Source organism: Epinephelus lanceolatus, chromosome 21 (assembly GCF_041903045.1).
Source record: "Epinephelus lanceolatus isolate andai-2023 chromosome 21, ASM4190304v1, whole genome shotgun sequence".
In the NCBI taxonomy this organism is placed as follows: domain Eukaryota; kingdom Metazoa; phylum Chordata; class Actinopteri; order Perciformes; family Serranidae; genus Epinephelus; species Epinephelus lanceolatus.
The window spans coordinates 18,413,920-18,439,717 of record NC_135754.1 but is presented as its reverse complement, the minus strand read 5'-3'; the positions used below and the strand labels follow the sequence as shown (position 1 = coordinate 18,439,717).

The 25,798-nt window shown below is 39.5% G+C and overlaps 3 protein-coding genes across 7 annotated transcripts; 1 reads left to right on the top strand and 2 right to left on the bottom strand.

Moving 5' to 3' along the window:
* Positions 1-130: 130 nt before the first annotated feature.
* Positions 131-2,686, bottom strand: LOC117246719 (ferritin, lower subunit). Of its 3 annotated transcripts, none has more exons than XM_033610654.2 (5): positions 2,530-2,686; positions 1,730-1,833; positions 1,199-1,345; positions 987-1,112; positions 131-733 (listed from the first exon to the last, which is right to left on the bottom strand). In XM_033610654.2, the coding sequence occupies exons 1-5, from the start codon at positions 2,627-2,629 to the stop codon at positions 584-586; spliced, it is 627 nt and encodes a 208-aa protein (XP_033466545.1). In that variant the 5' UTR covers positions 2,630-2,686; the 3' UTR covers positions 131-583. The 3 variants fall into 3 exon arrangements, with proteins under 3 accessions (XP_033466545.1, XP_033466546.1, XP_078019374.1); XM_033610655.2 differs by lacking the exon at positions 2,530-2,686 and adding an exon at positions 1,976-2,130; XM_078163248.1 differs by lacking the exon at positions 2,530-2,686 and adding an exon at positions 1,910-1,928.
* Positions 2,687-4,705: 2,019 nt separating this feature from the next.
* On the top strand, positions 4,706-22,057 carry LOC117247432 (receptor-type tyrosine-protein phosphatase H-like). 3 transcript variants are annotated; one of them, XM_078163154.1, is made up of 23 exons: positions 4,706-5,052; positions 6,098-6,272; positions 6,408-6,674; positions 6,860-7,114; positions 7,370-7,624; positions 7,875-8,132; positions 9,723-9,992; positions 10,138-10,392; positions 10,553-10,807; positions 12,441-12,695; positions 12,974-13,231; positions 13,401-13,631; positions 14,461-14,724; positions 14,906-14,999; positions 15,093-15,140; positions 15,372-15,453; positions 15,589-15,679; positions 15,805-15,881; positions 18,594-18,728; positions 19,016-19,138; positions 19,251-19,411; positions 19,665-19,800; positions 21,581-22,057. In XM_078163154.1, exons 1-23 carry the CDS (start codon positions 4,984-4,986, stop codon positions 21,719-21,721), a joined length of 4,155 nt encoding a protein of 1,384 aa, XP_078019280.1. In that variant the 5' UTR covers positions 4,706-4,983; the 3' UTR covers positions 21,722-22,057. The 3 variants fall into 3 exon arrangements, with proteins under 3 accessions (XP_078019280.1, XP_033467887.2, XP_033467888.2); XM_033611996.2 differs by having other exon boundaries at positions 15,090-15,140; XM_033611997.2 differs by lacking the exon at positions 12,441-12,695 and having other exon boundaries at positions 15,090-15,140.
* LOC117247434 (putative nuclease HARBI1) lies at positions 21,965-25,798 on the bottom strand. Its single transcript, XM_033611998.2, has 2 exons — positions 24,978-25,798; positions 21,965-22,637 (listed from the first exon to the last, which is right to left on the bottom strand). Exons 1-2 carry the CDS (start codon positions 25,675-25,677, stop codon positions 22,204-22,206), a joined length of 1,134 nt encoding a protein of 377 aa, XP_033467889.1. The 5' UTR covers positions 25,678-25,798; the 3' UTR covers positions 21,965-22,203.

Genomic DNA, 25,798 nt, shown 5'->3' with positions numbered 1-25,798 from the left:
ACAGTGTTCTATAAGGGCAGCAGGAAAGTACATAAAGTGTTTTTAAGACTGCATGACAGATGAGATGAATACCTGTTTTGGACATACCGTTGAACTAGTTGTAAAATGGACAAAAAGAGACTAACAAAAATTACACATCAGCATAATCTGGCTTTATTCAAAGTTTCAATGATATTCCAAATCTCAGATTATCTATTTGACTTAAAATAATATGCATTTTTACAACATATTTGTGAAGATTAAAACCTCTGACACACTGGAATGAATGACACATGATGTAACGGAGTTTAAATGAACAAATGCCTCATTTTAACAGCTGAGGAAAATGGTAGTGTTAGCACCATATTGGGAACGCTATTTTTCAGAGTGTGGTTTTCAAGAAAAAAATTGAGGTATTTTCTGTTATTTTGCTTTGAACGTCTCTTTTTGCCATTGACACGAGACGCTTGTAACAAACTCTAAAAATATTGTATAGCTTTCTAAACGGAGAAGAACACACCATGACCATGTGAGGGACTGCTGCCCTCTTGACTCTATGTATCTTTCGAAATGTGGAGCTTATTTCGCTGTACTGGAGTGACCTTTACAGAGTGTGCTTGTCAAAGAGATATTCTCCCATTGGGCCGTGTGTTTCGGACGCAGTGATGCGGGTCAGACTGCCAACGTAATCGCCCAGCTTCTTGATGGTCTCATGGCTGTCGCTAAGGAAGTGCTGCTCCAGGAAGTCACACATCTACAAAGGAAGATAATAGCGAGTGAGATGTAAAACAATGCTAAAAAAAGATGGTCAAATAGATAATAAATTAGGACAGTTTTATTTAATAGACTAAACATTCTAAAATCTTACATATTGTTTAAGCTTAATCTTGAACGTGTTTTTCAATGTGCAACGGTAGGGCTGTTTTTCCCATATTTAGCTATCTCACAACTGAACAATAACCTGATAACAAGTAGCAGTTATAGCTATCTAACAGTGCCAGACTTACATGAGGGTCGGAGTGGACACCAGCTCTGTGGTGCACATCGAGGATACATGTGTTCAAGGACTTCTGGTAGTCCAGGGAAAAGGACATCGCATCCAAACCACCTCTCCAATCCTCTCTATTTGGTTTCTAAAACAGAAAGTTGATACTTTCATAAACATGTGTACCAATAAATGTAATAATCTTAACCCTTAAAAAGGACATTGTGGACTTACGGCAATGGTCTGAAGCAAAATCCGACCTCCTCTCATGTTCTGATACTCCAGCAGCTTCTCAGCTTGTTCCCTCTCTTTCACCGAGCGCTCCAAGAAAAAAGTGGAGAATTTTGGCAGGGCAATATCATCCCTGTCAAAATACATCCCCTTGAAGAGACGAGAGAAAGACAGTGTTTAGGGGTCACAGTGCAGACATGTGAAAAGAAAGAAGAATCCTAGAAAAGAGGGCAATTTGTTAGGGGTGGGAATCACCAGAGGATCCACAATACAATTAAGTCACGATTCAATATTATTGTGATTTTAAATATGCTGCTATATGAGATAAAATATAGTGCGATTTCTTTCCTTTTTTCAACTGCCACACAAAAATATTGCAGTACAATGCTGTGTTCATTTTTTCCCCCACCACCACATTTTATACTGTTTTTTTTCAATGCAATATCAGAATTTAAATACACTGCATATTAAATATGACTAGTCATACAGGGACTATACTGCTGTGGATTAAAGATACTCTTAAAGAAATCCTACCAGAGCAAGGAAGGTGTAGGATGCATTGAGCTTCAGGTTGATGAGTTTGTTGACGTCTCCTTCAGTCTCCGAGTGGAGGTTTTGTTTCACCACAGACTGCATTTCTAGAAGATAAAAATAATGCAATCAATACGACTGAAAGGCAAACAAGCCCTAAATTAGACAATGCCTTTACTTTACTTCGGATAGATAGGTGTCCCGTTTCACAGCACAAAACAGTGCATACGATCAGGAATTATTTCTTACCTCGCTTTCTCAACAAGCTAACTTGGCTCACAAAGTGTTTTGCTCACTCGCTCTGTGAAGTGAGCTTATCAAAGTCCTGCACGCCTTTGCTGGCAAGCTTTTATGCAACCAGTGTTTAACGGCTCCAGTAAAACACCAGTCGTCATGTGTCATGAAATACAGCGAGTTCAAGGGGGCTGTAACTTTACTGGTCAGGTGTTATGAAAGTTAGGCTAATGCTAGCATGTCATGTCAGCTATTGTAGTGAGCTGAACGTCGACCAACGTCCGTTACATTAGATAACAGTAGTTTAAGTACAGATGACGTTAACTTTACCACAAAAGTCAAAAGCTGCGACTACAGTTCGTTTGTTGAAAGCACTTAAAATAAATAGCTACAAACGCTACACGTTAGCGCAGACAGCTAGCTGAGGTTACAAGCGTTAGCTAACGTTAGCTAGGTTAGCTTCCAGTGACAGTAAACACACGGATATGTTAGCTGAACCTGACTGTGGCTAACGTTTAGTTGGCGCAGTCTATTATATGTTAATGCCACATTCGCTTTTTGTCACTTACTTGGTCTGTGAACGTGTCGCTGCTCCTCTTCGCCAGAACTGTGGCTGACTTTATCTTGTTCACACAACAACAGAGACTGAGACCCTCCCCCCGCTAACATTAGCCAGTTATGCTAGCTCGCTTGTGTGTTCATGCTCACCGCGCATCTCTACTGCCACCTGCTGTGTTGGAGACGCATTGCATGTGTCAGACAACGTGAGAGTGTTCTTCTTCTTCTTCTGTTTGGTTTTACGGCGGTTGGCAACCAACTTACTGGAGCATTACCGCCACCCTCTGGACTGGAGTGTGAACAGGAGAGTAACAGGAAACAAAATCAAAAAAAACAAACAAAAAAAAAAATAAACAAACACCCATTTAAATCCTTCGTTCCAGCCCTGTCTCTCTTAAAAATACCAATACCCTTCCATACACGTGAGAGTGTTCAACAGTATGTTCAGTCTTACCTAAACAAATTGCACAGACAACCCAGTGTTATATCAGCTAATGTTTTAATAGTTAGAATAAATAGGGCCATAGTACTTTAAAATGACAAATTTCTAAACAAAAAACAAAGAGTCGCACAGTGATCAGTCAAGACAATAATGAAGTTATGAGTGGCGATGATAACATAGATCCTGATTAAGCATATCAGCATACACACATGACTAATTGCATCAAAAGCCAGTGTATAAATGTGAGGAGAGGGCAGGGTATAAAGTCCTGCGGTGGACAGGAGGCCAGTGGATATCCTGGAGTAGTGTAGTGGCAAGTGTGGGTTGATAATTGGAGACAAGTGTTGCGGTATGTGCATGCTGCAATTTAATGAGGATCTGGGAAGGTGGACCAGTCAGGAGGGAACTGAAACAGTTGAGATCAAAGTCATGGTTGAGCTTCTCAGCATCAGTCTAAGAGAAAAGGACTGATTTAAAGTGCAATGTATTATGTGTTGAGCTCATAGCAATGCTAAGTAGGATACATATGGTGCACAGAATGACTTCACATACTACCAGCCCGGGTCAGAGCAAGACTTTTGATAGTCTGGGAATCCAATAGTGCTTCAAATAACCATTCAGTTGTATGGTTTTGTATTGCACTGAGGTTTTGGGCCTTTCTCTCTTCAAAATCATCTTATATTTGCGATGACATTTTTCTCTATATTTGCACATGTTGTACTGCAAAGTTATTTTTTGTCTGTATTAGTAGTAGTATAGTAGCCTGTAGAAAGGTTTCAGTTAAAAGCAAAAGTAATTTGAGAAACCTATTGACCAATGCTCCACGCTATTGCAAAATTTAGTCATGTTAGGTTTTATTTATTTATTTATTGTCATTCAAAATTGTTGTAATTCTTTTTGTGAAAACTTGATGAACTGCACTTTTCAATAACTTTAGACTGAAAATAATCTTTAAATATCATGAAAAATCATGCAGACAGGGGCCATATATCATAAAATACATTAGGTTTGCATAAATGTTGACTGTAAATGCTTTTCAATACAAGCGCTACTTGTGCTCTATATCTAATAAGGAAGCTCACAGTTATTATGTTCCAGAGGGATATCATGTAATACCTAAATATGAAGAAAATTATCATTTATAAAGGTTACTTCCTCCGCGTGTTTCCCCAGTTGTCAACGTCAGACAACGTTTTCTTTGATACAGCAGCATTTTTATTGACGGCTGCACCACCATTTGACACCATAAACGTGTGTTAGAGATGTTTTTTGCAGTTCCTTATGTCAACCACAGGGAAGCTATAAATATCACTGCCTTGCAAGACAGTGCAGAGAAACCAAAAGCAAATGTGTGAAACCAGTCAGACTGAAGATCCTTGTCAATGATTTTTTATAATATATATATATATATAAATATAAACTATATAAAAATATAATTTTTTAAGAGTTGGAAAACAAATTAATATCATTTATACTGAGCAGCATTTAAAAAGTTTTGCCTGGGTTTATGAGACAAGGTGTCATCTTTTATTTACACATCATAAAGATACACAGGTGGTCACAAACATGAAACTGGTTATGTCAAACAAACAGCAGCTATAAAGACATTACCACTGCCAATCATGTAAAACAGGCAAATTTACTTGATTGACTTACCTTTGACAAGTAGCATATTATAACCGTTAATAAGGAAGTAACAGGCGGGGCAAAGGTCTCTGTGGTTGTTCAAGGCCAAAAAGGAGAAGCAGCTATTTACGTAGTCACTTGCCAATATGAGAGGGGACCAGAGATTACAGAGGGAGGACATGGTTAAGAATTAAAAGACAACATCACTGGGATAAAGTTAATATTGGACTGCGTTACCTCAGACACGAAGAAATTCTTTGTCAACCTCAAGTGTTGCTGTTTTTGTCAACACACCCGTGGAAGTATACTGAAAACAGAAACTTGAAGGTTATCTTTGGACAACAAAGGAATTGAACAAGTTCATAGTATGCGTGTAGCTTAATTAACCGTGATAACGATGAAGCCTTTATCTTTCAAAGTCACCTCAGACCACTTTCGGCTGTGCGTCTTCCTGAGTCTACTTTGGGTAAGTTTTTCTTTTTTCTTTTTTTTACCTTTCCACTTTGATAGTGATCAGATCATCTACCTATTCAAAAGGAGGTTACCCTCAACAAAAGAAAAGTGTTAAAACCACATTGATGGTTAAATGCATAGTATGAGTCATAACCAAGTTTAGACAGTGGCATTCTGTTCTCTGAAATATCAGTATGCACAGGAAAACAAAAAGACTTGCACAATATGAGAATGATGGACTTTTTCAGATGGTGAAATAATGAATTCATTCTTTCCCGGCTGCAGTAGTTGATTCTCGCTAACTTCCTCAGAGAAACAAAAGCATCAATGAGGAAATAACGTAATGTAAAACATGAAGGGAGCTGCACACTACCATCAACATTTGATATCTTGTTTATTGTCTATTTCAGAGTAGGTGATGTAACTGGATACTGTTATACCTAAAACATAAAATGTAGCCCATGGAAGATATTTGACTGCTGTGTACAAATATATGCATATCATGAAAGGAAGTTGCCATTAAAAGCAATGTTTTCTGAGTCAGCTTTTTTAGTAACATTTCTTCGGTGTTGTTGCACTTGAGATGTAAGGGCAGAGTACAAAATGCTACAGTTTCCTGGCCATAATTTGCATTTGAACATCTCAGATGTTTCCTTCAGCTTCCTGCACAGCAACATCATATTTGTCTGAAGTTGTATGTAGATTATCCACGTTTTTGAGCTTTTCTCTGAGAAAAGATTGTGTACTAAGTAAAGTAGAACACCTCTAGTGTTCACAGTGTGTTAGATACATTATAGTAGCTGAAATTACATTGCTTTGGGATTCTCAGAGGTTGCATTAGATTTCTCTCAGCTGTGTAGAGTCCATAGTTACATGAACACTTCTTAACCGATATAGCCCAGTATCACAAATCACAAGTTGGCCTCAAGAGGCTTGACGGTCTCTCCTTTGCCCCTCCCTTTCGGATGAGAAAAATCTCCCCACTCTGAAATTACATATTTGGGGAGGGGGGGGCTAGGTCATTCATCCTGCACGAACAATTCCTATTCTGTTTTTAGGTTGTCACTGACTCCAATGCTACACCAACACCACCATCAACACCAGCGTCAACACCAGCACAAACATCAACGCCAAGCACAACGCTTACAACAACAGTGACTAGCACAACAGAAGCCACAACGACGGCAGCACCGCCAACGACTACAACGACAACCCCTGCAACAACACAACCACGTGAGTTTGAGTCCCTGTCCTTTATCTTTTCTTTATCTTTTCCCCATAGCACAGACTTATGCAAGGCCAGGTATGATGTCTGATGTGGTGTAAGTCTGAACTCTTATCTTTAAACTACCAACTCTTTTTTTTCAGCTCCTGACAATGTCAAGGACGTGCAGGTGTTGTCACAAAATGAGAACAGTATAACTCTGGTGTGGGACAAGGTTGACAACATACTAACATACTTCCTAAAGTATGATAACGAGGGTCTCAAGGTGGTTCCTATCATTGCATTAGAAGCAGGGCCATCTGTTACACATGTGGTCTCTTCGCTTACTGCTGGAATAGAATATAATTTCACTCTCTTCACTTCATCTGAGGGAGGCAACAGTACTGGATACAAATTTCAGGCTGTCACTGGTAGGTGATCTTAATATGGAATCACGTGCTTTGCTTGTAATATGCAAATGGAAAACAAAGTGCTGCATTTAATGTACTTGTAAGTATGATGTCACACACTTTCTAGTTAAGCAAAATACATATTGCAGCAAGACTTGACAATATATGCGTACAGTCACAAGTATCGATGTCTCTTTACATCCTAGCTCCCCTTAATGCCGAAGATTTCCAGTCAGTTGACCAAACTGACACCAGTGTAACTCTGCAGTGGAAAAAAGTGGGAAATTTCAACTACATTCTTGTGCTCAATGAAGAAGAGACAAACATCACTGCATCAGAGGGATCTGAACCTGAGAGACACACAATCTCAGGACTCACAAGTGGGACTAGACATGAATTCACTCTCTACACTGTGTTTAAAGATGCCAGAAGTAGTGGAGTACCCACCACTGCATTTACCAGTAAGATGTATTTCCTCTGATATAAGCCAATAACAACAACATTCATGCATATATATTCTTAACCTAATAATAGATGGGTGTTCACTGAATATTTTTGACTGCTGCTGATAAGATAATGGATTAGAGAAAACAAACTGTGTTTAATTGTGCCCGTAACTGCCAGTTTCCCCATTGAGCAAAACACAACTTGCAATAGATAATATAGAGACATGATTACTGTATATTTACGAGCATGAACTTCTCTTTGCATCCTAGTTCCTCTTAACGCAAACGGGTTCAAGTCAGTCAACCAGAGTGAGATCAGTATAACCCTACAGTGGGAAAAAGTGAACAACGTCCCCAACTATAGACTTGTGTTCAATGGCCAGACGATAAACATCCCTGCATCAGAGGCGGATCCAGTGACATACGTAGTCTCAGACCTCACAAATACAACGAGATACAACTTCACTCTCTTCACTGTGTTTGAAAATGTCACAAGCCGCGGAGTAAACATCATTGCATTTACTGGTAAGTGAATTTTCCACTCATATCGCTGTATTTCAAGAGCCAGGACAGAGCTCTGTGAAGATGTAATGTGAAGTTTCGGGGTGACAGAGGGATGTTGCTCCCCTAATCTGATATTTTTCATTGTATCTCATAGAATACTGAAATCGTATGCATTATTTATTTATTTTAATATCCACAACATTTTATCAGGGATATCTTGTCATTTTTAAATCACACTGTTTCACAGTATAAATGTCTTTTTACGTCCTAGCACCTCCTGACGCAGAAGGGTTCGAATCAGTTGAACAAAGTGAGACCAATATAACTCTGCAGTGGAAAAGCGTGAATGATTTCGTCAACTATACACTTGTGTATTTTGGAAAGGAGATAAACATTTCTGCATCGACAGAAGAGGAACCAATAAAATACACAGTCCCAGAGCTCACAAGTGGGACTAAATACGACTTCACTCTCTACAGTGTGTTTGAAACTGTCAGAAGCAGTGGAGTAAAACACAGTGCACCCACTGGTAAGATGGTTTTCTCCTGATACAGGCCAACAACAAGAGTCAGGACAGAGCTCTGCAACAATATCTAATGGAACATTTCTTAATAATAGAGAGATTTAGCTCACTTAAAATTTTTGACTGTTGCTTATAAAATAATTGTGAATAAGTTGAATCAAACTGATCACGTACTAAAGTGGTGCCACTGTCTTTTATCTTTGGTTGGTGACATGTCTTTATTTCCTCATGCTGTAGCACAGACAGGGCCGCTGCTGGCCATTCAGGTGCCCTAAGTGTAACTGCTTAGTGGTGCCCCACCCCCCAACACACACACACACACACACACACACACACCTTGCAATCTAAGGGTGCTTTCACACCTGCCCTGTTTGGTTTGGCTCAACTGAACTTAAGTTTGTTTGCCCCCCTAAGTGAACACAGCAATCACTCTTGGGTGCGCACCAAAACACCTGGACCGAGACCTTCTGAAAGAATTGGTCTCAGTTCGGTTACAAATAAACGTGTTCCAAACTAGATCCGAACCAACTGCAGTCACATTACACTTTGTTTGGGTTAAACATGAGCATGTTACAGTCCTGGAGGATTATTAATGTGCGCCTCCTCCTGTACTGCCTTAATATGCACATTCAGCACATCCAATGCATCAAAACATTGTTTTCTAGTTGGAGCCACGCCTCGTTTTCAAATTGTATGGTTTGACTAAAATGAACAATGCAAGCAATATAGTCCACAATGACCAGCGCTAAAATCAACTTGTGTAGCTGTGCCTCCATTGTGACATTAGAAAGTGTCGTTTTGTTTACTTCCTGTATTTTTCCCGCATTGAAATTCTGACCAATCAAAAGCAGCTTTCTCGCACAAGGCATTTTATCTGGTCCGCTTGTAAATGCTGCCATGAGAATACGAACCAACTCTAGGCAATTATCCAACTTTGTAACAAAATTAGTCCATGATTTGGACAAAAGCAAGACAACTCTAGGTCTGAAAGCACCCTTATTTAAAAAATATATACAATTTCTGTATTGTGGACACGCTGGTCTCTACAGTCTAATTTTCTTTATAGTTGTACCGATTGCCAATGTAGCCAATTCCTTTGCCAATGTCAAGATGATTTTTGGCTTGTTTAATTTAGGCTATTTTTTTTTTTTAGTTAGGCTATTATTATTACTATTAGTAGTAGTAGTATGAAATAAATATTAAATTTAATTTGTCCCGTCATAGTTTTCATGTTGCGATCCCCTGCATTAACCCAACACTTGCGACACTGCCACAGACAGAGACTAGGAATGCTCTCCAAGGTGTGTGTGTGTTTGAGAAAAAAAGGAGAGTAACGGAGGGAAAAAGAGGGTGGAACGTGGACTATTGCACGCAGTTTTCTTGTAAGTTACTAATAACTTACTTGGAACACTGCCTTGTCATTTTTTGGCACACCCACCCAAACCACTGTCGTTGGTACTGAATGGAGCAAGGGAGAGATAGACAAGAGATGTCACTTGCAGGCTGTGTGAAGGCAAATTGTGATGTCTAATGTGGTGAAAGTCTCACACCAAACTCTTTTTCTTTACTGTAACCGTCAATTCTTTGTCTTTTCAGCTCCTAAAAATGTGCCGGACGTGAATTTGTTGACACAAAATGAGAACAGTATAACTCTGGTGTGGGACAAGGTTAACGACAACTCAACATACCTCCTACAATATCATAAAGAAGGTCATCTTGAGGTGGACACTATCCTTGCGCCAGAGGGAGGGTCATCAGTTACACATGTGGTCTCTTCGCTCACTGCTGGGACCATATATCATTTCACTCTCATCACTCAGTTTGAGGGAGTCAACAGTACTGGATACAGATTTGACGCTGTCACTGGTAGGTGATCTTACATTTGGATTGAATTAAATTACAGTGCTGAATTTTATTGTACTTGTAATTACCATTTCCACACAGCTTTGTCTTAGTCATTTGAACAAAACAAAACTTTATTTATGAAGACAAATGTCTCTTTACACCCTAGCTCCCCTTAATGCAAAACAGTTCAAAGCGGTTCGCCAAAATGAGATCAGTATAACCCTACAGTGGGAAAAAGTGAACGGTGTCCTCAACTATACACTTGAGTTCAATGAAACGATGATAAACATCACTGTATCAGAGGAAGATCCAATGACATACACAGTCTTAGACCTTGAAAGCATGAGGAGATACGTCTTCACTCTCTTTGCTGTGTTTGAAAATGCCAGAAGCAGCGGAATAAACACAATTGCATTTACTGGTAAGTGAATTTTCCTCTCATAGGACTATATAACAAGAGCCTGAAGCTCTGTGAAGTTTTGATTTGAATTTTTTTTTAATTTTTTCAATTTTTAATTTTTTAAGTTTTTCAATAACACAGTCGTATAATAGCTTTTTGTCCATGTCTTTTTACATCCTAGCACCTCGTAACACAGAAAAGTTCGAATCAGTTGAACAAAATGAGACCAGCATAACACTGCAATGGAAACAAGTGAACGAAGTCCTCAGCTATACACTTATGTTCAATAAAATGGAGATTAATGTTGCTGCTTCAGCGGGACTTCAAGTGAAACACACAGTCACGGAGCTCAAAAGTGGGACGAAATATCACTTCACCCTCTACAGTCTGTTTGAAACTGTGAGAAGCAGTGGAGTAAACTACAGTGCACCCACTGGTAAGATGGTTCTCTCCTGATACAGGCCAACAACAACAGCCAGGACATTTTTTTTTTGTTTGAATTTAAGTTTCTGAGTAACAGTAACATTTTTGATTGTGGTAGATTATATATTTTTGTATATATTTTTGTTTATATATTAGTCACTGGTAAGATGTTTTACCACTGATGTAGGCCTACAACAACAGCCAGAGCTCTAATGATAGCTTAATTTTTAAGTGTTAATAACAGATGGCTGTTGCTCGCTTAAAGCTGCAGTTTATAACTTTAATAAAAAATAACTTGTTTTATATTTGCGGAAATTGTCTCCATATTCTCACAGCACTAAATAAGGCAGATAATCTGTGAAAAAATTGATTTACCTCTGCCTACTCTTTTGCCTTGTATCTCCTCTAATGGAATTACCGCATGTGAACAGAAACGACCAATCAGAGCCAAGGAGTCTTTAACACAGCTGTCAATCATGTCAGTCACTGCTGGTGAACTGCAATCAAACTGTCAAACTAGGCAGCGCTGATCAAATATGAATACAAAATTCCATCAATGCATTACCTATTTCTAGCCTTAAGTGTTTTTCAGAGATATTTTAGTGTACTGTTTAGCTGTAAGATGAGAAAGCTGGTCCAGCCAGTGTGCTTGGTACTTTGGTCGACCGTTTCCAACATGGCGACCAGGTCACAAACCCTCTCATTTTACAGCAAAACTGTACACTAAAATATGTCCTGAGGCAAGAAATGCAGTGACAGAATCTTGATTCATATTTGACAGTTTGAGTGAAGTTAACCAGCAGTGACTGACAGCTGGGTTAAAAACTCCTGGGCTCTGATTGGTTGTTTGCGTTGAGTGCGGCGTGGTAAATTTTAGTAAATACAACAAGAAGCAGTAGGAAAGAGAAGGAGAATATAGAATATAGTGACAGTTTCAACAAATGTGACACAAATGTGTTTTCATAAAATTACCAATAATTAATGACAATTAACAATAGGACTGTTTTTGAGAAAATATCAGAATGTAATGAAAGCTTTTTTTTACAGTAACAAATTGTGCTATTAACATGCTTCAAATAAAAAACTAACAACAAATTATGCTACTAACATGTTTTAAGTAAAAAACCTAACAACAAATTATTCTACTAACATGCTTTAAGTAAAAAAACTAACAACAAATTATGCTACTAACATGCTTTAAGTAAAAAACCTAACAACAAATTATGCTACTAACATGCTTTAAGTAAAAAACCTAACAACAAATTATGCTACTAACATGCTTTAAGTAAAAAAAACTAACAACAAATTATGCTACTAACATGCTTTAAGTAAAAAAAACTAACAACAAATTATGCTACTAACATGCTTTAAGTAAAAAAAAAACTAACAACAAATTATTCTACTAACATGCTTTAAGTAAAAAAACTAACAACAAATTATGCTACTAACATGCTTTAAGTAAAAAAAACTAACAACAAATTATGCTACTAACATGCTTTAAGTAAAAAAAAAACTAACAACAAATTATTCTACTAACATGCTTTAAGTAAAGAAAAAAAAAAAAAATAATGCTACTAACTTCGAATAAAAAAATCTCACAGGTCGGTCATAAATGAAACAACTGTGTGTCCTCTCTCCTTTTCCAGCTCCAGCAAACGTTAACAACGTAACTGTGGTGACACAGAATGAGAGTAGTATAACTCTGAAGTGGGACAAGGTAAACGACATCTCAACTTACTTCCTACAATATGATAACAATGGAAGTTTCATTGAGGTCAATCAAGAGGCATCAGTTACCTATGAGGTCTCTTCACTTAATGCCGGGACAAAATATAATTTCACCCTCATCACTCGCTTTGAGAAAGTCAACAGCACTGGATTCTCGTTTTGCGCTGTTACTGGTAGGTGACCTTTGAGTATAAAAGTGGAGCCAGCTATTTTGCTTATGATATGCAAATCATACACAAGCCTCTAACAAATAGTCCCTCCCATCATTTAAGTAAAATGACACTGAACTTATGCTCTTGACATTAAACACAACCTATCAGAGTAGATCTTCAGGGTGAATGTTTTGAAACACACACAGCATTTTGCTCTATTTTATCCAAGGACTCTCTCCAGATCTGTAAGTCATTACCAAATTTATTCACATCGATACGGGGTGTGTGTATCTTTTCAGTTCCCTCAGTGGTGCCTTTGGTCAATGTGACTGAACGCTCCGTGACCAGCATAAACCTGACGTGGCAGAATGTGAATAAAGACTGGAACTACTTTCTCCTAATTGATGGAGGAATTACCCAAAGTCTCCGAGGTCCAGACTCAGATGTTGTGTCCCGTTCAGTCACGTCTCTCCAGCCTGGGACAGCGTATCCTTTCAGCGTGATCACAGAATTCTCTGGACACAACAGCACTGCGTACAAAGGCTTCACAGTAACAAGTACACACCTTCTCTCTGACACTCTCCAAACACTGTCATTAGTGGATGTTATTCAACATGAATAATACAATTTTGTCCCACATGTAAATTTACATTGTCCTAGTTCTGGAAAATTATTGTTTTTTGATTGAATTATGTGCTAACACAATTATTTTGACATTTCTTTCAGAAATAGACTGTGCCAATGTCAGCTGGCGTGTTACGAACTCATCAATCCAAGGAGTGGTTGAAGGCTTGTTCTCGAATGCCACAGTCACTAATCAATCACAAATTCATGTCAGCCCTGGAGGCAGCAATGTGACATTTACAGATCTTTACCCTGGCGCGACCTACAACATGTCTCTTGTGTATGAAAAAGATTCCATCTCCTTTTCTCAGTGTAACCACACGTTGACAATCAGTAAGTACAAATCTTTCTTTCCACATTAACTGAATATTTGTCTGAAAGTTCCAAAGAAATAATGTATAAATAAAGTACTAACATGATCTTACTCAAGCCAGATTTCAAGAATAAAGATTTTAAAGATTTGTAACCATACTGGTGGTGGGAAGTGCTAAGTACATTCATGTAATTTATTTTTGTGAGTACTCAAAACCAGACCAATGATCTAAGGCAGAGGATCTCAACCTCTCTGACGCCCAGTTGATTAGATGCTTCAGGGACCTCCATCTAAAAAGATTTTGTTTGTTAGCTGTGATAAAGACCGATTCTATATTTGTCAGCTACAGTTGAGGAGACAACCCTGGGGGAAGTGAATCACTCTCATGTCTTATGACTCTTAAGGTGCCTTTCGTTACGCTAACGGAGTCTCCCCACTTCCCTCACTGGCATCTCTTCCTTGCGTTTTACCTCCTCCCAGCAGGGATGTAAGAGAGATATGAGAGAGACATGTAGGACGCACTTGTGTTTCTTCACTCTAAGCTTCTCCCGAAACCTTGTCGCTCCTTGTTTCCTCGAGGTGCATTTAAGCGGTTGGAAGGCCCTCCGTGATGGCGGAGGGGGAGCGAACCCTGGGTCACAGGAGGAGAGAGGATGCAAGGAAGCATAATGAAAGCACCCTTACTCGCATTGGGCTCACTTCTATTTTAAACGAAATAGTGGAAATAAACTATTGCCCCATTTTGTCCTTGGAGACCTTGATGAGAATATTGTAAATGATATAGATACACTGTTGGTTTTTCCCTTTTTGATTGTATTTTAACGGCATATTTCTACTTGTTTTATTCAGTGCCTCCAATGTTAAGTGCTCACTGCAAGTACTGGGCAGCTGGCTACTCTATCCTTATTGTCTGGAATGAACCTGAAGGTGTGTGGACTGACGTGGAGGTGAATGTGATGGGGGATAGTCACATAGTGGCTGATAATGGGCAACGGCAACTCACAATCCCTGGATTCCTACCTGCCAGAACATATGAGGTGTCTCTAACTTCACTGTCTGGGCTAGAGAGGAGTTATGAACCATTTGTTTTTCAGTGTTCTACTGATCCAAGGGGTGAGTCAAAGTGACTGTATTACACTGTAGAAATTCTGTACCATATATTCTCACTTTTTCCTTATTATTGTGCTGTTTGTCATCCGTTCCATGACTTGTTTGTGGTTTGGCTTCGGTGTCTACTATGTTGAGTGTCTATTGTATATTACAAAGCATTCAATCCAGATTCTTCTCCCTGTAGGAGTCATTGCAGGGTCAGTATTTGCTGTTCTGCTTTTTGCTATCCTGGTCTGTCTGGCTGTCTTCATTTTTTTGAAAAGACCAGATATAATCAGGTTGGTGCTGCCTCAGTGACTATAGTTTATTTTCTACTATTGTGTACTCAGTGAGACTCAGTCAGAGACCTCTTTGCCTCTTTCCCACAGCAGGAAAAAGTCATTCATTGGTGGTTCCAGACAAGCCGATAAAAAGTGCAAGTACGTTTCATCATTTCTTCATTATTATCTTCATTAAAAGAAAATTAGGTTTTGTATGATTACAAAATAATCTGTAATTTAAACACCTATGAAAAAATTATAGTGTACTCTGCTGATTACTGCTTAATGTTAATCATTATTCTGTAGTATTTATGTACGTCAATTGTTTTACATGTCATTACGATGTGACAAGAACTACTCTACTACTCTCTTCTACTTTTTTTTTGTCAGAGCAATTTCTGTGGCAAAGTTCCCAGACCACTTCGCCCAGTTAAGTGCAGATGAGAACAGAGGTTTTACCCAGGAATATGATGTACGTAAAAAAGTGAATTGTATTTTGTTCTTCCTCTTCTGTGTCTTCCTATTTTTTTTTTTTTTATCATTTCACTTGCTTTCCATTGACCTTTGTCTAAATTGCATGCCGTGTCATCTGCCAACTTCCATGCAGAGCCTCGCGCCTGTGGGCACAGAGCAAACACGTAAGGCAGCGGGTCTACCTGAGAACAAAACGAGGAATCGTTTCAACAATGTCCAGCCATGTAAGCCTGTCCATTTGAGCAATAAAGATTTGTGAAATTGTCCTGATTCGTGGACTTGTTCCAGGTTATGTCAACTTTGTTGTGGTGCATTGCAGTGTTAACTATCTTCTGTTTTCTCGTCCTAGATGACTGGTGTCGGGTGAAACTAACTTCATCCAGTCACAATGAAACCTCTGACTACATTAATGCCAGTTACATGCCAGTAAGTCTTACTCAATAATGGTCAAAGGGCAGATTTGATAAGCTTGAGCCATTAATTATCTTTGGTAAATGATTGCTGAAACATCTCTCATGTACATTTATGTTGACTGTGTGTGATTTCATGAGCAGAAAATGTGTTATTTCATACCGAGCAACGTACATGAATGGATTACTGAACTGTAAAATGTAACTTAAATTAAAAGGTACTGACCAGAGACTCAAAATGACTAATAAGTGATGTAAAAAACAAAAAACTTCAAAGAGACACAAAACAACTACAGAAGGGGCAAAACAACCACAAAGACACAAATGACCTTGAAGAGATACAAAATGACTAATTGAAACCTAAAATGACCTCAAAGAGACAGAAAATGATGACGAGGAGACAGAAAATAACCTTGAAGAGACACAAAAAGACTACAAGAGACATACAGTGACTAGAAAGAGACATACAATGACTACAAAGAGACACAAAATGACTACAAAGAGACAGAAATGACCTCAAAGAGACAAAATGACTACAAAGGGATACATAATTACCACTAAGAGATACAAAATGACTACAAGGAGATACAAAATGAACTCTAAGAGACACAAAATGACCTCAAAAAGACACATAATTACCACTAAGAGACACAAAATGACCTCAAAGACACACAAAATGACCTCAAAGAGACACAAAATGACAACAAAGAGATACAAAAATGACTAATAGAAACCTAAAATGACTTCAGTGTTGACAAGGAGACAGACAGTGACCTCAAAGAGACAAAATGACTACAAAGAGACACAAAATTACCACTAAGAGACACAAAATGACTACAAGGAGATAGAAAATCACTACAAAGACACACAAAATGAACTCTAAGAGACAGAAAATGACCTCAAAGAGACACAAAATGACTACAGAGACATACTATGACTACAAAGAGACAGAAAATGACCTCAAAGAGACACAAAATGACTACAAAGAGACATACACTGACTACAAAGAGATAGAAAATGACTACAAGGAGATACAAAATGAACTCTAAGAGACACAAAATGACCTCAAAGAGACACATAATTACCACTAAGAGACACAAAATGACTACAAAGAGACAGAAAATGACCTCAAAGAGACACAAAATGACTACAAAGAGATACAAAATTACCACTAAGAGACACAAAATGACTACAAGGAGACAGAAAATCACTATAAAGACACACAAAATGACCTCAAAGAGACACAAAATGACTACAGAGAGACACAAAATGACTACAAAGAGACAGAAAATGACCTCAAAGAGACACAAAATGACTACAAAGAGACAGAAAATGACTACAAGGAGATACAAAATGAACTCTAAGAGACACAAAATGACCTCAAAGAGACACATAATTACCACTAAGAGACACAAAATGACTACAAAGAGACAGAAAATGACCTCAAAGAGACACAAAATGACTACAAAGAGATACAAAATTACCACTAAGAGACACAAAATGACTACAAGGAGATAGAAAATCACTACAAAGACACACAAAATGAACTCTAAGAGACAGAAAATGACCTCAAAGAGACATAAAATGACAACAAAGAGACACAGAATGATTACAGGGAGATACAAAATGAACTATTAAGAGACACAAAATGACTACAAAGAGACATACAATGACTACAAAGAGACAGAAAATGACCTCAAAGAGACACAAAATGACTACAAAGAGACATACAGTCACTACAAAGAGACACAAAATGACTACAAAGAGACATACAATGACTACAAAGAGACAGAAAATGACCTCAACGAGACACAAAATGACTACAAAGAGACATACAATCACTACAAGGAGATACAAAATGACTACAAAGAGACACATAATTACCACTAAGAGACACAAAATGACTACAAAGAGACACAAAATGACCTCAAAGAGACACAAAATGACTACAAAGAGACACAAAATGACAACAAAGAGATACAAAATGACTAGTAGAAACCAAAAATGACCTCAGTGATGACAAGGAGACAGACAGTGACCTCAAAGAGACAAAATGACTACAAAGAGACACAAAATTACCACTAAGAGACACAAAATGACTACAAGGAGATAGAAAATCACTACAAAGACACACAAAATGAACTCTAAGAGACATAAAATGACAACAAAGAGATACAAAATGACTAACAGAAATCTAAAATGACCTCAGTGATGACAAGGAGACAGAAAATGACCTCAAAGAGACAAAATGACTACAAAGAGACACAAAATGATTACAAGGAGATACAAAATGAACTATTAAGAGACACAAAATGACTACAAAGAAACATACAATGACTACAAAGAGACAGAAAATGACCTCAAAGAGACACAAAATGACTACAAAGAGACATACAATGACCTCAAAGAGAAACATAATTACCACTAAGAGACAAAAAATGACTACAAAGAGACACAAAATGACCTCAAAGAGACACATAATTACCAATAAGAGACACAAAATGACTACAAGGAGATACAAAATGAACTCTAAGAGACACATAATGATTACAAAGATACAAAATGACTACAAAGAGACACAGAATAACTACAAAGAGACAGAAAATGATGACAAGTTTGAATATCTGTGCTCAGGGGCTCATTGTCTCATAATCTGCTCATGGTGATGCAGGACATGAACAAACTAGTGAGTCAAGTGCTCATGTTAACTTTGACGATTGCTTCTCAGGGCTACAACAGCAACAGAGAATTCATCGCCACTCAGGGTCCTCTGCCCGCCACAGTCGATGATTTCTGGAGGATGATCTGGGAGCAAAGAGTAAAAGGCATTGTTATGGTAACCAACTGCACGGAGAACGGACGGGTGAGTCATTGGGAAGATCTGAGAATGTTTGATTGTCAGATTTTAAGGGAAGTGAAAACTGGAATCAGTGACCCGTTGTGAGTCATTTGCACTCAATACCTACTTGTTGCCAAATGGTGAGAGTTTATACGCCCTGTTGTGCACACACAATTATTGTTGTGGGTTTTTCAGTCACCATAAAGAACTGATATAGATCTAGAACTGATGTTCATTGATGCTTACTGCTACAACGACATAAAAAAAACATCATTCACCTAATTTTTTTTATGTATATTTCTTTTTCCTAGATTAAGTGTGAACAATACTGGCCTGCAGACAGTCAGCCCTGCCCTTATGGAGAGCTGTTGGTCACTGTCAGCTCTGAGCAGCAGGAGCCCAACTGGACACTGAGGGAATTTAGGCTGAAACAAGTACGTAACACCTCTAAAATGTTTATAGTGTAACAGTATAGACTCGATGTTAATATATTTCAAGACATAGATGTTTAGTATTCAAATTCCTCTGTGTAAATCATCTGTACAGAGGAACACCTCGGAGGAGCGCACAGTGAAACATTTTCACTTCACCGCCTGGCCTGACCACGGAGTCCCACAGGGCACAGAAGTCCTGATCCAGTTCAGAGGACTGGTGAGACAGCACATAGAGAGCACAGGGACCGGAGCGCCAACTGTGGTTCACTGCAGGTACAGAATCAGTGAAGTGTGGAGAGTAGCCCACGCCATTTGTTGGGCACTTTGATATGAAATCCACCTAAGGCAAGCTATTATGTCTCACAATATACAGTATATGTATTTGAATTTTCAATAAAACACCAGCTTTTAAATTGTTTACTGGCTTAGTTTTCATGAAAGTTGTGAGTATGCAGGTGCTAATGAGGAAGAAAGAAATCTACCTGGACACTAACTGCTTACCCTTCCCTGTGTCTCTCTCCCTTAGTGCTGGAGTGGGGAGGACAGGCACTATCATAGCCCTGGATGTGCTGCTTCAGCAGCTTGCGAAACAAAGAGCAGTGGGCATCAAAGGCTTCGTGTACAAGATGAGACTGAGCCGACCGTACATGGTGCAGACAGAGGTAAAACTGATTGCGTGAAGTTAATTCAGCCTGAGCTACCACTTCCTGTTTGAGGTTGGGTCTCTTCAGATTTTAAGGGCCTTGTGTAAGCTTGTGAGATTACCATGTAGTTATCCATCCTCTGAAAGTATAGGTCTGAGATTTTGCTTTATATTTTCCCTTTTAAACTCTTACAAGTCAAAATATTTACCAAAAAATAGACAGTCACATTAATGTAGGCCTTAATCCACTGTGTTCGAGTACGAAACAAGACATTAGATGACACAATTTTGGGGTTTGGGAGAGACAGGCTGGCATTTTTCAACATTCTAACACATTTTTCAATAAAATGATTAGTCGACTAATCGAAGAAATAATCAACAGATTAGTCGACAATGAAAATAATCGTTAGTTGCAGCCCTCGTCTAATAACTGTCTTGTGACCTTGACTAACAGAAATCTAAAATGACCTCAGTGATGACAAGGAGACAGAAAATGACCTCAAAGAGACAAAATGACTACAAAGAGACACAAAATGATTACAAGGAGATACAAAATGAACTATTAAGAGACACAAAATGACTACAAAGAAACATACAATGACTACAAAGAGACAGAAAATGACCTCAAAGAGACACAAAATGACTACAAAGAGACATACAATGACCTCAAAGAGAAACATAATTACCACTAAGAGACAAAAAATGACTACAAAGAGACACAAAATGACCTCAAAGAGACACATAATTACCAATAAGAGACACAAAATGACTACAAGGAGATACAAAATGAACTCTAAGAGACACATAATGATTACAAAGATACAAAATGACTACAAAGAGACACAGAATAACTACAAAGAGACAGAAAATGATGACAAGTTTGAATATCTGTGCTCAGGGGCTCATTGTCTCATAATTTGCTCATGGTGATGCAGGACATGAACAAACTTTCAATAAAATGATTAGTCGACTAATCGAAGAAATAATCAACAGATTAGTCGACAATGAAAATAATCGTTAGTTGCAGCCCTCGTCTAATAACTGTCTTGTGACCTTGCTTGAACCTGAGTGTACGTGATACCTTAATAAATGAAGGTCGATTGCCGTCATGCCCCTTCAGTCTTCCCCTCTTCAAGTGGATCTCTGAACCAAGACACGACCGGGTATTTCATGCACAGATATCCGACCCCTAGTGCTTTGATCAAATATGTGTATTTGAATCACCAGGTATGGACTGGCTAAGTGCTGTCTGCTAATAACCTACCTATTAACAGCTAACTGATTTATTCTGAGATTCAGTCGGAGAGGACAGTGTGATGCTGCTATACTATACCACTCAGGCCAACATTAGCTGTCCATCAGTAGTAACTGTCACCAGCGTCATTTAGTGATTAACCACACTGACAGCAAATATTCACACATCTGAAGTGCCGCAGATTTCAGCGTTAAAGCCTTTTCCTGTTGCTCTCTTGGTGTGACAGCTTGTTTTCACCCCAACAGGGAGTGCTGCCTTGGCAACGACACTATGCCACTCTGGTCTATGTATGACGTTAAACTAGTGACATTTAAAGGGTCATGCCATGCAGCTTTGGATTTAAAATTGGTAAAACAGTCTCTTCCAGGACTTTAATGACTGTGAGAACCCTGCTTATAATACGCCCAAAACCCAAAAGCTTGACCTACATTATTAGGAAACTTTGAGGCTTGTAAAAAATCTACAAGGAAGTGAATACCAACGCTCTAAAACCAAGGTTCTGCTTTTTAAATGACCAGCACATTTTTGGTCTATCTATTCTCAGTCCCAGTATGTGTTCCTGCACCAATGCATCATGGACAGTCTGCAGCCACGTGAGAAGACAGAGGAGAACATATACGAGAACGCGGACATGATATACGCCAACGCCACTGCGCTGCGGGAGTTTCATAATGCAAATGCCTAAAGAAGACTGGCAGCACTCAAGTCAGTCCTTTAAGCACTTAATGACAAACTAATCCTAATGTCTACATGCTATATTTTGTAATAAACTGTAAATACGTAATACATTGAAGTCGTATATATTCACTGTACATGTATAACACTCTTGATTTTATTTAACTTGTACATTCTTTTGTCTCTCGTATCTACCAAATGTGTATTCTTGTTAATCTTATATCATGTGAGGGAACAGATGACCGCAGAATGTTTTCAAATTAAGTTTATTAAGAAAAAGAAATGTAGGTAGAAAAGAATGATTTTCTATTTGTACAAGAAATAAACTATTTTTTATTAACAAAAATACCTGAATGTGTTTTTATGAAAAACCCAGTACGCTGTCACATTTACATATTAGTGTCAAACTTTAGCGTTATAGCTGGATTCTGGTTCCAGTGTTTGTCCTTTATGCACGTTGATCATCTTTAGCGTCCTACACACCCACTCTGCTCACACATCCTCGTCCTCTGTGATGTCCTTACTCTGTGGCTCCTGGTTTTTGGGGGCCCTGGAGAAGAACTTATTGATGAGCTCCTGTCTGGCCAACAGGGCCTCCGGGTTGCTCTCCACGGGCGCTGAGCGTTGCTTGCCTGGATGCAGGGGCTCAATTCTACCAGCTGCAGGCGGGGGAGGGACGGAGAACTTCTTGGCGATGTTGTGCAGCACACAGCACGCCTTGATAATGTTTGATTTTTTGTCCATAGAGCCTTCTTGGGCAAAACCGAGTTGCATCAGACACCTAAAACGCCTCTTTATGATGCCAAGCGTCGTCCGCATGACGTTGTGGATCTTCGCGTGGGCGTCATTGAAGCTGATGTCTTTGTAATCGACAGGTTCCGACACAGGGGTCAAGACGTGTTTGCTCAAGTGGTAGCCTTTCCCAGCTGAAAGACAGACAGGAGAGAATGGAGTTAATAAAAACTTAACACGTATTATGGATTGTGGTGGTTTCAAACTGACCTTAGTTTGCCAGGAAGTTGTAACACAGAGCTGAGAAACCGTACGCCTACTCAAAGGAAACCGCATGAAACGAAAAGGTAGTGCTTTATTTAGAAGATGATGAGGCAGTAAGGCATTTCAGAGCTAAACGGACAATGAAAGATCTGCGTAATTTCCTATTTCCATAATACAAAATTAACATATAGAGGAACAATGATAAGATGAATGCATTATGAGTATGGGTACAAGATGCTAGTGACAGTGTATTAGTGTTGTATGATGCAATGTGAAACTCCTCAAATATGAATTCCTGTCATTTCACAAATAGCTATTTTAACTTAGCTGGCTTTCATGGTCTTCCTCTGCAAATTCAGTCTGCTGAGGAAGACTATGACATACAGTCGAAAGCTCAGGAGTAAGATAAAAGGTGGACCTTGAGTTTTGCCTTTTTTTAAGAGAGAAAATTACCTATTGTTCTTTTAAACATATACACTGTTGTTGTGGGTGGCATAACGTCACAAGATAAAAAGCAGATTAGCAGTGTCTTTAATGCGTAACTGATTTTTCCAAAGTGTTTATTGATAAGGAGGCAATACAGTGAATTATGTTTGCGTGGGGGTGCAAAATACGATTTAAAGGAACACTTCACCCACAAAACTTACCATTTGTTAGTCAAGTCATGCCGTGTTAAGTGGAAATTGTGACAAAACCTTTGTTTTTCTTGCATGCCTCCACGGAAAATGGTGACTACTACACTGATTGATTGGGGGCCACCTTAAACAACAGCAAAACTATATCAAAACATCCACTTACAAGCTCTCACTCAATTTATGGAGTATAATCCAGGTCTGAGTTATCCATACATCTGCTCAGCACTTCTCAAACACATGCATTTCAGCTAAAGCCTTAGGTGAGATTTATCGTATGCTCTTCAAATCCAGACTCTTACTAAGCTACGTTTTTTTAGGGTACTGTTCTTAATTAGAAATGGGGCGGCTGCAAAGCGGGAGGCATGTCAAATAATTTTTAAAGCATTGGGGAGGGACTTGTGTTTTATTTGGACTGAGGAGGGGCATACAACTTTAAATGGTTGTATTTTGTGTTCAACTGTGCAGTTGTGTGATGCATGGGCTTATTTATTTTTTGTGGATTTTATGTGGTAGGACCAGAGAGCAAAGCTTTCCATTTACTCGTCCATCTACGTCCCAACCTTCACCTATGGTCATGAGCTCTGGGTAGTGACCGAAAGAATGAGATCACAGATAGAAGTGGCTGAAATGTGTCTCGTCCGTGGGGTGTCTGGACTGGCCTTAGAGAAAGGGTAAGGTGCTTGGACATCCGGAGGGAGCTCGGAGTAGAGCCGCTGCTCCTGCGCGTCGAAAGGGGTCAGTTGAGGTGGTTCGGGCATCTGATCAGGATGCCTCCTGGGCGCCTCCCTAGAGTCGTTCTGGGCCCATCCAACTGGTGGGAGACCCTGGGGCAGACCCGGAACATGCTGGAGGGATTACATATCTCATCTGGCCTGGGAACACCTTGGGGTCCTCAGGAGGAGCTGGAAAGCGTTGCTGGGGAGAGGGATTTCTAGAGTGGTTTGCTCAGCCTGCTGCCCCTGCAACCTGGCTCCAGATAAGTGGTTGAAAGTTGATAAATGGACCAGGACAGGTGGCTGTCACGCACCTGTATTCCTCTGAAGTGTGCGCAAAGCTTGTTTGATGATGCGATTTGCATTTTGCTTCAGAAATTAGGTGTTTGTTGTGGTGATAACTCACACTCCCTCTGTGATGTTTGCTTATTGCATTGGCTCCAACATTGGGTGTAAATATTTATATATAACAAATTGGTGGGGAGGCGTCATGCATTTTCCTGCAGTCACTCAGGGAGGCTCAAGGAGAATATGTGTACCTTCAGGGAGGGTCAAGATTTCAAAAACATAATGGTGCATAACAAAAAACAAAAGGCCCACACCAGCCACCCCATCGTCTGATAAATAAAGAACAGTCCCTAGATAAAATGCATATATGTCTGGGAGTACTAGCACATGACTGGATTAATTAAACTAGGATTTTACTGCATGAGATGTGAGTTTATAAATTGAGGTGACCCCCAATCAATGTGTTCACTGTTTCCCATGGAGGCATAAGAGAGAAAACAACTTTTCCTCATGAATTTAAGGTCTAACAGCATGACTGATTGATTTAAAGATGGTCATTTAGTGGGTGAAGCATCCCTTTGATGTATGACATCCAACAGGGAGGTCACCATTCTTAATTAGTTGTTCATCTTACCAATAATCCAGTTTGCTCCGTGCAGGTCCTCCTCCATTTCCCTTCCTTTAAACGACGTCTCCCACATCTCCTGCTCAAACGTGCTGCCCGCGCAACACTTCTCCACACTCAGTATGTTGCCATCAGAGTCACATATGATCTGGCTCACCACCGAGGTGTACCCCAAGGTGTTGACAAAGGACCTGAACGTCTCCTTCTCGTAGGGGGACGCTCTGATCTTGAAGTGAGCTGGAGCCACAACCCCCAGCACGTTTGGGATCCCGCACAGCTTCTCAATCTTGAATGCGACATTGGCTCTGGCTTCACGGATCTGCGGAAACGAGATGAAGGCATCGGCCATGCCCGCGATGACCCCGGACACTGTGGAGATGATCGCGAAGCAGTCCGTCTGGTTTCGGGAGACTCTCTGCGAGATGTCAGCGTGGGAAACGCCCTGTGCGTAATAGTTGAGTGCCACCATGACCAGAGAGCTGACCGACGCCTCCACGGGCAGCGTGGGTTTCTTCACAGATGTGCTCTTCATGCGCACGCGGATAGTGTCTGTGATGAAGGCGATGCAGGGTCTGGTGAGGTGGAACATCTGGAACAAAGCTTCATCGTCGAAGTCGTCGAAACAGGTCGGAGTCGCATTGTCCGCTTCGCCATCTCCGGCGAGGAGCTCCTCTTGCACCGCGAGCCACACTGGAAGAGCGAAGGCCATTTATTTATCGGAACTACTGCAATATGTTTAAATACAAGTCCAGCAGAGATTATTGAATGAATGGGAAATGATAAACACTAGCAAGTATCATGAAAGCACTGTCTTCTTCTGTAATGCTCAG

Excerpts from the sequence above, each read along its gene's own strand:
- LOC117247432 (XM_033611996.2), top strand. The coding sequence starts at position 4,984 with ATGAAGCCTTTATCTTTCAAAGTCACCTCAGACCACTTTCGGCTGTGC. Across the intron at positions 9,993-10,137 it reads CAGATTTGACGCTGTCACTG|CTCCCCTTAATGCAAAACAG; the intron begins GTAGGTGATCTT and ends TTTACACCCTAG. Across the intron at positions 19,801-21,580 it reads CGTACATGGTGCAGACAGAG|TCCCAGTATGTGTTCCTGCA; the intron begins GTAAAACTGATT and ends ATCTATTCTCAG.
- LOC117247434 (XM_033611998.2), bottom strand. The coding sequence starts at position 25,677 with ATGGCCTTCGCTCTTCCAGTGTGGCTCGCGGTGCAAGAGGAGCTCCTC. Across the intron at positions 22,638-24,977 it reads CGGAGCAAACTGGATTATTG|CTGGGAAAGGCTACCACTTG; the intron begins GTAAGATGAACA and ends TCTGTCTTTCAG.
- LOC117246719 (XM_033610654.2), bottom strand. The coding sequence starts at position 2,629 with ATGTTAGCGGGGGGAGGGTCTCAGTCTCTGTTGTTGTGTGAACAAGAT. Across the intron at positions 1,834-2,529 it reads GCGACACGTTCACAGACCAA|AAATGCAGTCTGTGGTGAAA; the intron begins GTAAGTGACAAA and ends TTTATCTTCTAG. Across the intron at positions 1,346-1,729 it reads CCTACACCTTCCTTGCTCTG|GGGATGTATTTTGACAGGGA; the intron begins GTAGGATTTCTT and ends CGTCTCTTCAAG.